Below are 17,756 nucleotides of genomic sequence, written 5' to 3' on the forward strand. Positions count from 1 at the left end.
CCTCATTATATTGAAAGGCTTTAAACACTAAGCGACAGACATTTCTCAACTGTCTGGACGACACCACCAACAATGGGGTAGAAAAATGTCTGAGACCATTACTGAATTGCTTTTAATTTGCAATTTTTTTTTTTCTAATTTAATACAGTTTTACTTATTAGACTTATTAGGGGCTGGTTGCATAAACTGCTAAGAGTAGTCTTACAAGTTAAGGCTGATTCATACTTCTGCGTTGAGTGTACGCCGCCGCTATGGCGTAGGCTGTGTGCAGCACGCATAGCCTATGATGTAGCCTGACACGCACCTCTTCAAAAATGTAAGAATGCGTCAATTCTACACAGCCTAAGCGCTGTGATTGGTCTGCAAGAACCCCTCCCTCAGGTAAAAAAAAAAACTGGTGCGTGGCAAGTGGAGAAAAGCGAGCGTTTTTATATTCTGCAGGAATGAAAAAACGCTCTGTTTCAGGGACACACGCTGTCTAATTGCAACAAAAGTCGTTGCCTATTTGCCGCCATCACTGCTGAAGCTTCTCTGACAATGTACATGACAAGCTGCTGCTTCTTTGGCTTTTTCCTTGATACTAAACATGACCGCAGACACTGCCTACGATGACACAGAAGTATAAATGAAAACAGATGCATAGCCTATGGCGCAGAGGCTCCAGGCGTAGGTCTGATGCAGAAGTATAAATCAGCCTTTATTCATTAACTTTTTTAAGTCAGTTACATAAAAATGTAGATTGGTCTAATTTGATACCAAAAAGTAAGATTGATCAGTCCTAACTAACCGCTAGTTGGTCTTACTAGTTCTTAAGACACAGTCTTAACATAATGCTTTATGCTCGCGCTTTGGTTGCTTAACAACAACAAAGCTGGAGAATCTCACACACAGCCAAAATGACAATTGCCAGTAATGGTGTTGAGCCTTAGATTGTTCAAACCGGAGTCAGACACTGATGAAGAGACTCAGGAAGAAGTTACAACTTTAAGAATGCATCTGGACGTTTCTGAACGGTTAGTGTAGTTGCTGTGGAGTTGATTCAACTCATCGACTAGCATGTGCCATCATGTTAATCTTTTGTGCAAAACCCATATGGACGCTCACTATACATAGCGTACCTTTTTGCCAAACAGAAACACACCAGGCTAATGTTTATGAATGCTATCAAATGCTGTGAATGGTCTAATATTTTTTTCCAAATTATCACTCAGACAGAAATGCTAACGAAAGCTAACGAGACTCTAAAGAGTGTTCTGTACTCGTCTGTGCAGCCAACGACAGAACAGTTAGCATGCTTTGTTCGAACTTTTGCCATGGCGTTAGAAATTGCACTGTTTTCACTTGCAAAAACAAAATAATGGTGTTGTGGATGGAAATGTGCATATTAAGGGGTGGTAATATTATAATAAGATCCCCTTCTCATGTCACAAGGGTAGTGTAATCTGAGCGGCTCATCTTTTCACATGATTACAGAGAAAGGCTTACCAAAACAAAAGTTACAGGATTGTCCTTTATCACATTTTTTGGGTTGGTAGATGCACTTGGGACTCGATTTAAACACGGAAAAAGTCAATTTTCATGATATGTCCCCTTATAATATTATTTTATTTTTTAAATTGAAAACCAATAAAACTTTAAAAGTCCCTGATTTTCAATGTTGTCTCAAACTTGTGGACCCATATGTTCCACAATACTGATGCAGTTTACGACTGGTTTCGTGAAATGTACTTTGGAGTAGGTTATATATTACCCAAAATTTCATAAATATTTTTTTCCAAAGCAGCTTTACAGAACATAGAGCTTTAAAATAGTGATTAGTGAGCAACTTAAAGGTGACAGAAAAAACAAACAAACAAACAAAAAAACCTTGAAAGACAAATATATAAATATATTCATGGACATGTCTATGCTACAAGAAAAAGAGATGAACATTAAAAAATATATATATATATGTATATATAATAAACAAAATAAATAGAATATATATAAAAAACTAATATATGTTTTTCAATATCAGTTTTGGCGTAGTCATAGAAGCTGCTTATAAATCCTTGTAGAGTAATTAACAGGATTAGTTTCTCGAAACTCTGTCATACTAGTCCATTTATTTCTATCTCCTGTCTGCATCCCTCCCACCTGTTTAAAAACAGAGTTATTAAGTGTTTGCCACATCTACCTGCTTCCTGACTGGCACTTGTTGCCTTGGTAATTGTGTAAATTTTGCATGCATCTGTGGTGACTGGCCAAGACTGGAGCTGGCACAGACATCGCCCCTACTGATTCCAGCTGTCAGCAGTGTCTATTAACAATGATGAATCACTCCCCCACTTCTCAATCCAATCATAGAGACCACAGCAGGCCTTAGATCTGGTCACCTCTGACTAAATGATTTTTGGACAGCGTGGGGCGGTATGGCAAAGCACCCAGTCGACGCTTTGTGTTAGATTACGCTATTAGCCTGCAGGCTTCTGAGCTTTACATCCTCCAGCCTGCCCTTGTAACTGTGGTACAAGTATTTGAATTTATACAGTCATGCACAAAACACTGAAAATTCACATATCATCAGAACTAAATTATACCCTACGGTTTTGGCTATGCTCAGATTCAGAGGGTAAAAAAAATATCAAAATCCAGTCTAATAACAGATATAATATAGTTTTCATTAATTGGAATAAACCTGAAATCAGATAAAATGTAAACATAAGAAAAACTTAAGCTTAAAACTTAAACTTACAAAAATGGCAATAGTAATGTTGCATTGGGAACTAACTGCAATGAAGAAAGTTTAACTTGACTAAAATTACTAAAACTGAATTAAAAATAAATTAAAGTGAAATATAGAAATAGGTCTGGGCGATATATAGCATGCGATTCTCAAGCAAATTTCGTCAGTAAAGCCGGTTCCCTGATTACCGCTAAATCGCCATCACCTGCTTTCAAATGGAGCGGCATTTAATAGACAGAGCCGTAGTTCACTGACAAGCTACGCAATATCGCGTTCATTATCAAAATGACGAAATGCGCGTGACAATCACATGCGATATATCGCCCAGCCCTATATAGAAATATAAAAAAAAACGAATAAAAATGTTAAAAGCACTTTAAACCATTAAAGCAAACTTAAATTAAAATTAAATTAAAACTGAAAATGTAAATATAAAAGCTAATTAAAAAAATTAAATAAAAACTATAACAGAAAATAAATAATAATGAAATAACACACACAAACAAATGCACACACACATGTCTGGTTTCCATGTGTTATGGGGACTTTCCATTGACATAATTAATGTATCCCCTAACTCTAACCCTCCCTTAAACCCACCCATCACAGAAAACTTTCAGAATTTTAAAATTTTAAAACATCACATACTGTAGTATGATTTTATAAGCTGTTTTCCTTGTGGGGACATTTCCAAAAAATGTCCCCACAAGGACAAGATTTTCAGATATCGCCATCTTTGTGTGGAAATTTAGTCCCCATAATGTAGGGTATACCTGAAACACATACACACATTTAACTTAAAATAACATTCAAAGAAAAAAACATTTACAATTAAGTGAAATTAGTTTCTCATGCTGTTATCAGTGAGAGTGTTTGATTTCCCTACACTGAGCCTCAGAGGAGTGCAAAACAACAGCATGAATAAATGAGGAAAGCGAACAGGGGCTGCCATAACACTAAAATATTCAATAAACTGCAAATCTGCAAAAACTATTTGGTTTTGGTTTTACACAACTTTTGAAAGTCTAAAATAAACATCGCAAGCAAGTTGTTCCATCACCATTCTGCATCATGTAGTAGATATGCCATCATCTTTGGTTTCCCTTTTTCATCAGTGTGGTCCTGCAGGTTAGAAGTCAAGGTCAGTGGGTTTCAATCACTTTCCATAGCTTTACACTTTTCTCTCACCATCACCCCCAAGGCCGTGACCTCCAGAAAGCAGAAAGACAGATGGTGGACTGGATGTGATTGGGTTATGTGATGAGCTCTATGCCACATAAAATCTAGTTGACATCATGCTGTACAGTCAGTCTGTTAACATTTCCCTCAAGAGCTCCTCAGTCCTCCATCAAAGCCCTAAATGTTCTCTGCACATCTCTCCACTTCATCATTGGCATACAGCCAATAACAAGCTCAGTGTTGACAGGGGTGACCTGATCTCTTAAAAGGGAACACTGTTAATAGAGATCAGTGGCTCTCTACTAATTTGTTTATTTTTTAACCCAGTTTGTACACTGGACATAGTATTGTGACCCAATAAATAAATAAATAAAAAAGTGAACAAAAATGTCCTCAAAAAGATTGCATTGTATATTTATATTAGCATGTACTGCCCAGGAATATGCCAAACAATTAACAAATGTATAAATACTTTTTTTTTTTTTTTTCTAACTGTTGTACATTCATTTTAAACAGCAAAAACAATTAATAAAAAAGTAATAATAAAAATCTATTATGCATTACATTACATATGACTTTAGGAAACACAACGATGTAATGTAAATATGATGTAAATTATATTTAAATTGTAAAAAAAGTCATTATTGACAAAAAAAAAAAAACCCATCAACTGTAGAATATAAAACATTAACTAAAAGAACAAGTAATCAATAGTGCCTAAAACTGAAAACAAAATCAAAGGGGGAAAAAAATATTTTACTGTTTACTGTCATTTGAGCAGCATGTCAGACTATGGACCTACTCTGCATTTCACTTGAGTTTTAAAATGTCCTAAACCTGAGCATTAGAAACAGACAGATATTCCTCTGATCCATCTAAACGGAAGAGCTAAGGTGACAGGAATAAGAGAGAAACAAAGAAATCGATGGTTTCTTGTACTCACAGCTTCAGGTTTCTATTTTAACATGGCCCGCTATTGATTAGCTTTCATAGCTGAAGTCTCCCTGTGCAGCAGCTTGCTCCAGGAGGATAGAAGAGAGTTTAGCAGAACAAAACCCACAAAATAGAGAGAGAGGGGAGCTGGGAAATGATAGCCTGATGCTTCCTTGGCCTGCTTGATCTGCACTAACAGTTCCTGCTTAAGCACGGTCAGTGTACTGTTGCCAACATGAAAGGCTTTTGTATTGCGTGATGGACTTTCCCAGAACAGCACTGCGGTGCATAGAGCTTTTATAGTGGGAAATGAAGGCTGACTTCGAAGGGTGAATTCATTTAAGGAGCGTTTGCCAAGTACTGTGCTCCCACTCCCGCTGAAATGAAAGGAGCTCCGGTGCTTTGTGTCAAGAGAGGCATCAAATACCTGTGCAGCGGAGAGCAATGCTGGGTAGGCACTAGGCAATGTGTAGAAACAGTAAGTGGCATGTGAATGTCAGCATTAAATACTTGCTAATTAAAATCCTGAAGAACATTATGCTACAATACTGGTATGGTACTATAATCTTACACAAATTATGTCCATGTTCTGCTGTCATGGTGAGTTTATGGTGACCAGTGTATTCTGTGAAACAACATGTTCTCGGTCTGGAACTGATTAACTGAGTGCTGCTGCGACTCTAGCTAGGTGTCGACAGCTTCGCAGCATCATGTCAGTGTAGGGATTTTCAGAAGTGTTACACGGCTAGCCTGGAATGTCATACAACTCACACTGCCTAAAGTTGACACCAAAAGGAAAGGGAATGCCATAACCTTCTGCAGACCACAAAGTCACAAAGTCCTAATCAAGTCCTTGATTAGTCGGGAAACATACTAAACATTGAACGTACAACATCATGTACTATACAAACTTAATTTTGTGTGTTGCATTCTGAAATGTGTTAGTTACTGATGCAAGGTTGTGCACCATTCAGAACTGAATTGACCATTCGCAAATACCCGCCCTCTTTAGTTACTGTCCGTCAAAGCCATGCACACATGCTCTCACACTGAAAAATGTTACTGTTTTGTGGCTCTTTTTAATGTGTTGTGACAGATCGCTGTAGCACCTCAGTTCAAGTGGCTCGTGAACCGATCGTTAATTGTCTAGTTAATTAATAGCATCAAATAAACATAAAAAGAACATCAGAAGGAACGTTCTTTCAACTGCAGAAAGGCGTCAATACACACCATTTTCCAAGTTCAAATCCACCAACATTAATCTACTAACTCCCCTGCTGCACTGTTGGACATAACGGAGGATTTGGCGTCATGATTGGTTAGAACGCCTGTCAATCAAACTCTCGGCAAAGGGTCAACTGAGAATATTTTTAAATTCCTGAATTTGAACTGAGAATTTAGCTGCAAACAGGAAGCAAGAAAGTAGAATTAAAATGAAAAAAAAAAAAAAAATCATATAACTAATTTAAAACTTGTTATTAAACGGCTCTAATCGGTCAGATATGACATTCCAAGGTCAGTTATTCCACGGTGACCATCACACCATGGATGGACGTGCTCTCTTGTCTTATCTTTTGCCTCAGTTATCGACTGTATTTACTGTAAAATGAAACTGGATGACTTCAGTATTAAAGTCAGCATGAAATGGAAGTTGTGATAGTATTTTCTTCACTATTGTGACTTATATATGAGTAAAACAGCTTATCAGAGAAAAAACAAACAAACAAACAAATGTAGAGTGGGACTTGATTTTGTTCAATGGAAATTGAGTGGATTATTGTAATTTGCTATTGCTGTGAATCTGTGATCTCATGTGAGTGAGGGAAGAGATGTTGCTGCAAGAGGGAGGGAAAGTTATTTTGATTAAAGATTATGAGGGCACATGAATTAAAACAAAATAATGATGTGCATGGATTAATCATTTATATTAAATATGGCAATATTCCATAGAAAATAAGAAATGTACATTTTGATTTCACAGTGACTTTAAATGTCTCTGTACATTATTCCTTCAGTCGTCTAGGCTCAAAGTTGCTTGCTAGGAACCGTTTTTCTCTGCAGAAGCTTGGCGTTTAATGAGCTAATAAAATATTTCAACTCAAATCAATATTTCATGTCTAATTGTTTACTTACGTGGCGAGTAACTGTGTAATAAGCTTATTACATGGCTACTTGTACATTAACTGGCTGGATGCACATTATCCCTTACAAGTGGCTTGCACAGATCGTGAAAAGTGCCCTTTGTGGTCACAATTCCCCATCCACCGGGAGCGCAATTTCGCCCCTGCCCCTGCGGAGGTCTGTGCCACCACTGTCCCTTACATAAACTAAAGCAAAGTTAATCAAAACAAAAAGTTTGAAAAAGAATTTAAAGATTTATTACAGACAGACAGACAAATAGATTCATACATTTTATATCTCCCCAATGACAGACAAACAGTTGTTATAACAAAAAAAGCAAGAAAAAGGGGCCAAGAAACAACAAATTTATACGGCAACTCATCCTTATTCATAGCCGTGCTTTCTGAAATTGTTTGATGTCCTGTTCTTTTTCTCATGGCTACCCCATCATTTAGGCAATTTCATCCCAGCCAACTCAAGCAGCATAGCTGGCTATTACACTTTCTGTCACATCTCCCCCCACCCCCCCACCCCGGTCCCATTTGTTTCACAGGGCCACTGAACACTAAATGGCAATTGCCTGATACTGCCAAGGACTTTATCAACAAACTTCAAATTTTACACCATGCATCTCCATGACAATAACAGCTTTTATTTTCCAACCTTGTGCATTTTTATTTTCCCTTGACAAGATTAAATTACTACTGCAGAGGCCAGGTTCAGATATTCTGCAACAGAATACTGTAGAAACAAATACTGCTGAGATACAGAACAAAAGTGTTTCAGCATAGGAGAGTAAAGGGTGCTCTGAGTGTTTAGGCGCTTAGGTTTTTCTCTCTGTTTTCCTCCTGCATAAAGCCTAATGATGTGGAGGTAATGCAAAGTCAACTCAGATCAGAGGATGAGAGAGTGCCAAATAAGTGTGAATAAACTAGCTGTGAAAAGTGGTGTGGTTTACTCTGCCTCCTACTCTACTTCTCTGTTACTATTTCTCTATGTTAACATCCTGTTCTGTTTTATAGTGAGAAAATCCCACCCAATAAGGTGTCATTTTTGTAACTTTTGTATCATCACACCTATAACCTGCTATTGCATTAAGTTTCATTTTGGATGCCAGTGTTCTGGTGTTCCCACCTGGCTTCTTAAATGGATAATCCAACTAAAAATGAAAATTCTGAGGTAACCAAATAGTTTTTTTTTTTTTTTTTTGTCCATACATTGGACATTAATGGGAACCAAAACTGTTTGGTTACCAACACTCTTCAAAGCATCTTCTCCTACGTTCCACAAAATAAATAAAGTTTGGAATAGCATGAGGGTGAGTATATTATGACATTTTAGGTGGACTATCCCTTTAAATAGCCTGGAAATAGACTATCCCTTTAAATAGCCTTAAAAACTGGAAAACCTCAGAAAACATTCAGGCCAGGTGAAATGGATCTCTCAAACAGTTTACATTTCCCTGTCCTCACCTATTTGTTGACATTTCAGGCCATTCTGAAACAAGACATCTGCATTTATGAGCAGAGGGAGACACACCTGCAAACTCAATCCATCTGCATCAGCTCTGCTATAGAAAATATTGAAACGTTGACCCCTGCATCACCCTGCCTTTGGATTTGTTTTACTGGCACCAAGGCATACAATGGCACTTCAGGCAAATAAGGGGCAATAGTCCCAAGAGAGAGGAAGCCCTGCAGCATTCAATAAGTCATTTAATCGAGTGGAGAACAGACATCAATACAAGTAAAACTCAGCAGGATACTCAGCAGGAAAACGGACAGGGGGAGAGGTAGTTTTCATGAGGACTTAGTATGTTTCACACAAGGAACACACAACCACACTCCACACCCCAATAGAGCACAGCTGCATTTTATAAAGGCAGACCATTACATAAACAAAAGTTGTGACCCTTGACTGTTTCAGCTTGTATTTTTAAATATGCTCTCAGTGATGTCTTAAAGAATATGTTTTACTTCTTTAAAGTGTGGGATTTTAAAACAATTCAAAAAGTTCTGAGGGGGACTGACTTATAGTTAAAAATCAGATAATCTACATCAGCTGTGTCCAATCCTGCTCCTGGAGGGCCAGTGTCCTGCAAAGTTTAGCTCCAACCCCAATTAAACACAACTGAACCAACTAATCAATGTCTTATGCTGCTTTTACGTGCTATCGGAAATTTCCTACTTCCTAATTCTGAAGATGTGATTATGAGCTCGTTGCATTCAAGTGCTTTGTTGCTGGAAAGAACAGGAATCATGGAGGACACCAGGTAAATTCTTGCCTATTTATTGGGAAAACCTTATTAAAGCCGAAATGATATTTAGCATCCCATTCATTGACAACCTTATAAACATTTACCATGCTATCTACTGTAGATAGTCAGCTTGTTGACGATTCTGGAATTTCTGTCAAATACAAGCTATTTTCGCTGTGTATAAAACATACAACACGTTTCAAACTATTATTCATACAGTATATGTAAATATACACTATTTTAATAACAATACAAGGTGATGTAGCTGTCGTGGAAAAAAACTACACTGTAAACCCTAACGCTCAAAATAATTAATTGATTTCAGTAGGACAAACTTAAGTTAAACAAATTAGTTCAGTCATATTAACTTTTATGAGTATTTAGCGCTTTCTTTTTCTTTCAAGTTCACAGAACTGACATGTTTTAAGTAAACTGAACTGTTTCATTGTTTTGAGTTTTATGAATTTATTTCTTTTAATTTAGACAAACTTAAGTTTCACTGAAACTGGGCTGGGATTTCTATTTCCCAGCATGCACTCGAAAGGTAGAGTAAATGCTAAAATTAAGTGTTATATAATGCTTTTATGTGAAAGATTAATGTTAAATGGGAGATTTAGTAGTGATTACTGTTTTGTTATGCTAATTTAGAAGAGTTTCTGTTAATGTGGGTTTTTGAAGGGTTATCATCTTGGTAACAAGTGATGCATGTGGTGTGGTTTGAGAGCAGGTAAGTTAAATGCTTTATATTGTTGTACTCATTCAACAAGTGCTACACAATGCTACTGTTAACATGTTATCAAATTAGCAGGTTAGCATTGAGGTTATATGAAAATTTTAAGTTAACTGTATGATTTACTGTACTCAAACATTTCAAGTTGGGAACAATTAAAATGAGTACAAAATAAAAATCTGACAGTTCTGATTACTTAAACTTTGAATTTCTTAACTTAAAAATTGACGGAACTGAATGTCATACCAGAATACCAAACACAGCAGCAATCATTCTCCCCTCCGCCATGTTTAAGGTTTATGACCTGCCCAATTTGGGAACTTGGGTATCAAAATTATGCCAGAGCTTCCCAGTGGTAAATACGACTACAGAGGACAATTTTTGTCCAATTTTTAACTAGGAAACAATTTTTTTTACGATAATTCCGATAACAGGTAAAGGCAGCATTAGGCATACTAGAAACTTTTAGGCAGGTGTGTTGAGGCAAGTTGGGCCTAAACTGTAGAACAGTAGCCCTCCAGGACCGAGTTTGGACACCCCTTATCTAAGTTGTCATAAATTAATTATGCAACACTCATAAACTCACACCTCCTAAACTGTACAGTATCAGTCATTATTTAGGGTATTATGTATTTTAAATTAGATTCAATAGTCCTCTAAGTTCCATCACTGACAAGACAAATTAAAGATGTAGTTAATGTAAGAGCCAGAAATTATAAAAGAATTATAAGCATAACTATATTGCTGAAACATGTATTTTATTGTTACCATATCTCCACCACATGAAAAACAAACATATATAAATAATTTAAATAAATTAGCCTAGACAAATGAAACTAAAGCTAAATTAAATTAAAGCTAAAAAGTTATCTTTAATCTTCTGGCTGTTGAGAAGGAAGTGCTAATAAAACTGCGATCTACTACACCCAGACACCCAGAATGTATAGTCTGCCTCGTCTCAGTGTCTATGTCATAAATCCCCATGAAGGTGGGGAACTGATTCCTCTCTTGGCCTGTTTCTTAGCCATGGAACTCAGCCGTCAATCAATGTAAAAAGCTTTCCAATGAGGATCCCTCAGATTTAGAGCAAGCTCTCTGTTCTCACAACCACAGAGTGAGAGTGTCTGAGGGAAAGTAGCAAGGTACATGTTATTTTAATTACTGTGGTGTTTACCACCTTATTCCAGTTCCCTGGGGGAAGCTCGAACCAGGATTTGCAGTTCTTCATTTCCGTTATTTTGGCTGACATGACTTAACAGTGACATTGAATTTGGAAGTTATAAGTTTTCTTGAGTTTTTTTTTTTTGTTTTTTTTCTTTTACAATAAACTTCTAAATAGAATATTAGTTGTTGATTAAATTAAGCACTCTCTTCCTTCACACTCTCTCATGTCGAGGAATTCAATTGCTTCAGAAAACTAAAACTTTTATTCTGACTTCATCTGGTGCTGTTAAACCATTGCTGTCACCATCTGTTGTGCACACCTTTGACAGCGCATCTCTGCTCTTTTTATTATGCCCTTTCCATAGTGAAGCAGGGAACAACATTGCCACCTAGAGGATGATCCAAGTCAGCATCCAGCATCTCAGGTCAGATTCACAACCCCTGCTATCCTCATGAACATGTTTCCTCAGTAACCCGAGGCACATGTAAAAAGTAATTTCATAGCAACCCCTCCCCCAAATAAAACACATTCAAATGCTACTGTCACATCAGCAGCACCTCACACAAGCTTCATCTCCGATCCGAGCAATTGCATTGCCCCTAGAGTTCGCTGAAGTGTACAGCATTTATAATGGTTCACTGAGCACTAACCATGAACATTCAGAACTATATCTCCCCATGCAAGATCCAGAGGATCAGAGAGCGGAAGATAGCATGCATCCACAAGGGCATATAGAGGAAAAAGAGGGAGGAAAACAAGTAGGACATGAGAGAAAATATCAACCCCACTGGTTGAACTACACCATGTCAAAGTCCTTTTTTTCCAAAAAGCATCTTTTTTTTATCCACTTGTTAAAATGAATGAAGCGGATTAAAAAAGCACACCCTACCTGAATAGATGGGGGCCAGTCGAAAAATGTCTGAAAGCCGGCTGTTCACAGGCTCATATGGAGAATCCTCAAGTAAATCATTCCCTGTAATATTAACAAATGAAATGTGATTAAATACCAATAATGAAATGCTATATGAATTATTTTTCAGTGCACTCTTAATATCATTATAAAACTACAAAGCTGCATACTGTCCATCATGTTTGTTAGTATCTGGGTCATTGATTCATGGGACTGGTTTACATTTCCGGAGCCAGTTTCTGGTTGATTAGCTTCACTGGTCAGTTGAGCTGAGAAATTCCCCCCACAGCGCGCACACACACACAAACATAAAGCATCAGATGACCTCACACTCCATAAACTTTAATGGAAACACTTCAGAGAGGCATTTGAAGACTTTACAGTGACCCTATCTGATAACAGAACCCAGAAAAGCAACTCCTTGGTTTAGTATTATTGCTAGCTAAGTATTAAAAATAAACAATGTGAGAAAAAAAATGATGTGTATAACTTAAAAGTGCAATTTGAAGCTAAATATGGTCACAGCTTTATATGATTATAGTGCATAAGCTCCACGCACCCTGTAAATGTTGATAGATCCCCCAGTAGATGCGCAGGCAGTTCTTTTCTTTCTTCATGCCTCTTTTACAGCGGCAGTTGTACAAAGGGCTCTGCTTTAAAGCGTCCAAGGCAAGCCGACATTCATCCTTTGCCTCCATTCCAGTCACCATACTGAAGTTGGTCTCTCTCCCCGCCACGCACTGCCTCATAGTTCGATACTTTGTGCTGCATCCCGGCTCCTTCAAACACAGCTCGTTCGCCTTCACACAGTCCAGCCGGTTTGAACTAAAGTAAGACTCCTCGGCAGATAACAGCACATCTATGGAGGACGACAATAGAAATAATCACGGTCAGGGTCGCGATTTATGTAAATGCTCGCAAAAGCAAAATCGACAACAACAACAGTTAAATGCATATTTAATTCGTATAAATATGAATTATTTTATTTTTTGTTGCATTGTTTAGTGTATGGAAACACTTGAAAATGTTGGAAAAATTAGCACAAGTTATTTATTTTGTTGAAACATATAAAGGGATTTAATAAACTTTAAGTGCTTTAGAGATTAAAATGTTAACAATGTTAAGAAGATTTAATGAGAATTAGTGGAAAATATGACAGAACTGATTCTCAATAGCTAAAATATGCCCTAGATATGAGATATGTTGTAACATCCTAAATGCATATAGACTAGAATATAGTTATATATTTGACAGAATCAAAAAGACCACAATGTAAAACTCTTTTTTTGGCGGTCTTTTGATGACATTTGAGTTTTAAACTTAAATACAATAGCCTACTGCGCGTCTATTGCTATGTAATTCACCAATCAATCACTGAATATGTAAAACCTCATTCTAACTCACCCAACAGTGGTAAAATGATGTAAATCGCGGCGAAGATCATTGCGCTTTTTATCCGTGGGTAAGTTCGTTCAAACACTCAATATATTGTTTTGACGATGAAAAGAGTAATCCTTCTCATTCAGGTCCATTGAAACATCGTTGGTCACAATGTACATCCAGAGTACATAAGAAAAATGTTCCGTAACCTGGTCCAAAACAGTCACTAATCGATATGTAATGGTTTCTTGGATTAAGACTCATATACGATGTAACAAACAAGCAGAAAATGAGTCGCGAGGCAGTAGAATAAAACTCCAGCTCTCAAGATATGCTCGTGCGACTGAGCGCGCGACAGCACTGTGGCATTCAGCTGCGCTGTAACCCAAACCAAAAACCACACGCGACTCAGTGCACTCTCAGCGTTTCTGCGTGAAACACGGCAACAGGACAAAGACGTCCTGCTTTTGCCACTACAAAACTTATGTTTACTGCTCTGTTACTATATAACACTATGTAAGGATATACGTAATGCACGTTTCTTTCCTTCTTTTCACGTCAATTGTTGAGTTTGTCTTATCAGTTATTCACGTTAGTTTCTCTCTTTCCTCGTCAATTGGTAATCTGAGTATGTCTTAGAAATTGCACCGCAGACGCTGAAATAGCTTTTGTTTACCCAACTTGTAGATGTTAGCTGCTGGACAATCTGTCTGAATGGAATTGAGAAGATTACGTCCCTAACTAGTGAAAATCAAGTAAATGATTTACGAGTATTAAACTGTTCCGTGTACCAAAGTCTATCTCAGTACGTGTAAATACTTGTCTAAGGGAACATGCTATACAATATTTAAAAGGTACCTAAAGAATTACAATATATTGAACAGTTATGATATGGCTTTCCTTGTGGATAAAAATACTTGACAAGTTTTGTTGCGATCTCGTTCGAGGTAATGCTTACTGAACTAAAGACTGGTGGAGGTCGCCATCTGTTGGTACGTATATGCAACTAACTCATGAATGGGTTGCATGAGTTCATGAGTTAGTGACTGGGGCTGCATGAGTGCTGCTGGTACTGAGGAGCTGCGCTTCATTGAGGGAAACATGGATTCCAACATGTACTGTGACATTCTGAAGCAGAACATGATGCCATCCCTTCAGAAATGGCAGTTTTCCAACATGATAACGACCCCAAACACACCACCAAGATGACAACTGCCTTGGAGTGGAATTGAGTTGCCAAGTATGTCTCCAGACCTGAACCCTATTGAGCACCTGTGGGGCATCCTCAAGTGGAAGGTGGAGAAGTGCCATCTGTCTAACATCCAGCAGCTCCGTGATGTCATTATGGAGTGAAAGAGGATCCCAGCAACAACCTGTGCAGCTCTGGTGAATTCCATGCCCAGGAGGATTAAGGCAGTGCTAAATAACAGTGGTGCTCACACAAAAACAAATTGACACTTTGGACACAGTTTTGACATGTACTCACATTTGTTGCCAGTTATTTAGACAATAATGGCTGTTTGTTGAGTTATTTTTAGAGGACAGTAAATCTGTACTGCTATACAAGCTGCACATTGACTACTCTAAAGTATATCCGATTTTAATTTCTATAGTATTGTCTCTTGAGAACATATAATGAAATGGTTGCTGAAATGTGAGGGGTGTACTCACTCACTCATATATATATTATATGTGTGTGTGTGTGTGAAGATAAAATAAAATAGACTATAGTAAAAATGTTGATACATTGAAGTGATGTATTTATTTATTAATTAACTGTAGTAGTTCTACAGATGTAGAATTGATTACTGTGGAATTTCTTTGTAACACCCTACTACTCAGTTCAAACAAGGCCATAACCATGTCTTAAACACTGGGGTATTGGTATTTTTATTTAAATAAATTAAATAATTAAAGGATTATAAGAAATAAGAACAATAAACAAAGTTGTAGGTCTAATTGTAACCTAGTTGTGAAGTAATCCATTTAAACTCTTTACAAATGATATTTAAAAATATGCACATCTTCACTCTTATTTGTATGTCTAATATGTCAAAAAGGAAAAACGTTTCTTGTCTCATCACATTCAGTTATGAATGACATGGATCATGGAAATTATAGGATATTTTTAATTAAAAATGGCAAAATTCCATTTAAAAAAGTTGAGTAGTTCACATCACTGTATATTACTGTGGGTCGTTGAACATATCAAGCTACTTACTTCTTACCACACACTCTTTCATTGTAAAAACTGAAGTGTTGCATTGGAATTTGCACTCAGTAAGCCCCGCCTTCTTTGATTTGATTGGCCATCGCAATCATTTTGACAGTGACGAGTGCTGTTAGACCGCTAAGGCAGACCAGCTTTTAACTTTTTAAACTTTGTCATCCTAACAACAAACAGAACGGTGCGTAATGGAGAGCAGCAGAGCAGCATTAATTAAGGATATCAAATATTTGGGGGGTGGGGGACTTGTCCACCTCTATGTCTATGGTGGTTACGGCCCTGAGTTCAACTAGCCTAGAGTTAAACATGAGTAACTGTCTCTGAAGAGTGAAAAAGCACACAAAAGTTGGCAATTCATACATTTTAGATCTACTGACAATTGTTAAGGTGAAAACTGAAAGTTTGTTTGCCAAGGTTGAACACTGAAGTGAAAAATTGTTTGGGTAATCTGTGGTGCATGTAAAGTGTCAGATGTTTCTCCAAATTAAGAAATATGACGTGGAGTCCCATTCACAATGACTAAAGTCACCAAATGGCTAGGAGGTATTCCTACTAATATTTATATGTATCTGTATGTACCGTATGAATGTGTGTGTGTGTGTGTGTTTTAAATTTGTTTAAATAATTTTAAGACATCACTCCCCAGTTGAGAATCACTGGAATATCCTATTCTGAGGACACAGGCTGGTGGATTACATTCTACTTATTCTGTCTTGTTAATGCATTTTACAATTAAATGGCTTAATAGTTAACTTGGTTAAACATAGATCAATATTTCCTTATCAATGAGATGAATTTTTACACAAGGAAAAAAAAAAATCAAAACTGTTTGACATTTATCCTTATGTCCATAGTTCATTAAGGATCAATTATTTTGACCAAATCTATTGACAGCTGTTCAATCAAGAGTCATGCTTCTTGTCTGGTTTAAATGCATTTCTCAATTAACCTGAGCTCATTTCATTTTAATAAACTTAAGTGGAGAACTGGGTTCCTACAGGCCATCTGTGACAAGCAGGGTTCAAAATCATTTGAAATATTCCCCTCACCTCATTGTTCTTTCTCTCTCTCTCTGTCTCTCAATGGGAATTATCTGAATTGTAATAACTAAATCGATTTGTACCAGGCCTGGCTCCAGCTCTAAGATTTAAGGTGGGTCAGACAGTTGGGGTGGGGGTGTTGGTTGGTTGCCTGGGTGGACCAAGGCCTGTTTTGCACTGTATCATAGAGTAAATTAAACAGCCAAAATTTTAGACCATCTCTGTTCTGATTTAAGAGTTTGGTTCTTGAAGAAAAAGTCTGAAAAACATAAAAACCTCAATCAAAATGGACTATTCATTTTTCAAATGAATGTCAAAATGATATAGTCATGGTTCACATAAATTACAACACTTTAATGTGCTGCATGGCACCAGATCAAAACCATCCTTTCCAGCAGTGTTTGGGAAACTGGAGAAAGTAAAGAATGACATGACAAATACTTCAGGACCAAATGGCACCAAATTAAACTTATTGATTGCTGACTGTGCTTACAAACGCCAAACAATACAGAGACTGGCAGTTTAAATTGCACTTCAAAGTAGGCCGGTGATGAATGAAACGGTTGAGGAGGCAAACAGACTGAGCTATCCCATGGGCTCACATTTCTCACATGTGGTGCATCTAGGTACACCTCTGCCAGTGTATCATAAGTTTGTAAGGCTACTGCAAATCTATTTATCTGCCTGGAGGTTGATGCCCCTGTTGTATCCACTCTGCATGCTCTCAGTGTGGTAATGGCAGTGCAACTCCTGAAAAATTTGATCTGAAGCAATAATGAGAATAAAGTCACCTGACGGAAGTACCAAGACAGATTCTTCCTTTTTGCCATCTTCACTCTGCAAAGGCAGCACAGAAACTGCCTATGATGTGACATATATGAAAAGATGCATTTAAACAAACTGTTTAATCCTGCACACAGAAATAATATTATGCTAGGGAAAAAAAAAAAAAAAAAAAAAAAATATATATATATATATATATATATATATATATATATATATATATATATATATATATATATATATATATATATAAAATGTCGTAAGATACCAGTGATTTAATGGCGATTTCCTTTTTTATTTCAGACT

At 37.1% G+C, this 17,756-nt stretch overlaps 1 protein-coding gene across 2 annotated transcripts in view; it reads right to left on the reverse strand.

Annotated features, from left to right (window-relative positions):
• Positions 1–14,088, reverse strand: part of gfra1a (gdnf family receptor alpha 1a) — an 85,508-nt gene extending 71,420 nt beyond the window's left edge. For both annotated transcript variants that reach the window (XM_067386120.1, XM_067386119.1), the window contains exons 1-3: positions 13,425–14,088; positions 12,580–12,879; positions 12,000–12,083 (exon numbers count right to left, since the gene is read on the reverse strand). In XM_067386120.1, the coding sequence (XP_067242221.1) occupies positions 12,000–12,083; positions 12,580–12,879; positions 13,425–13,464 (424 nt within the window). In that variant the 5' untranslated portion in view covers positions 13,465–14,088. The remainder of the gene's footprint in view (positions 1–11,999; positions 12,084–12,579; positions 12,880–13,424) is intronic.
• Between the last annotated feature and the right edge of the window lie 3,668 nt (positions 14,089–17,756).

Source organism: Chanodichthys erythropterus, chromosome 5 (genome assembly GCF_024489055.1).
Source record: "Chanodichthys erythropterus isolate Z2021 chromosome 5, ASM2448905v1, whole genome shotgun sequence".
NCBI lineage: Eukaryota > Metazoa > Chordata > Actinopteri > Cypriniformes > Xenocyprididae > Chanodichthys > Chanodichthys erythropterus.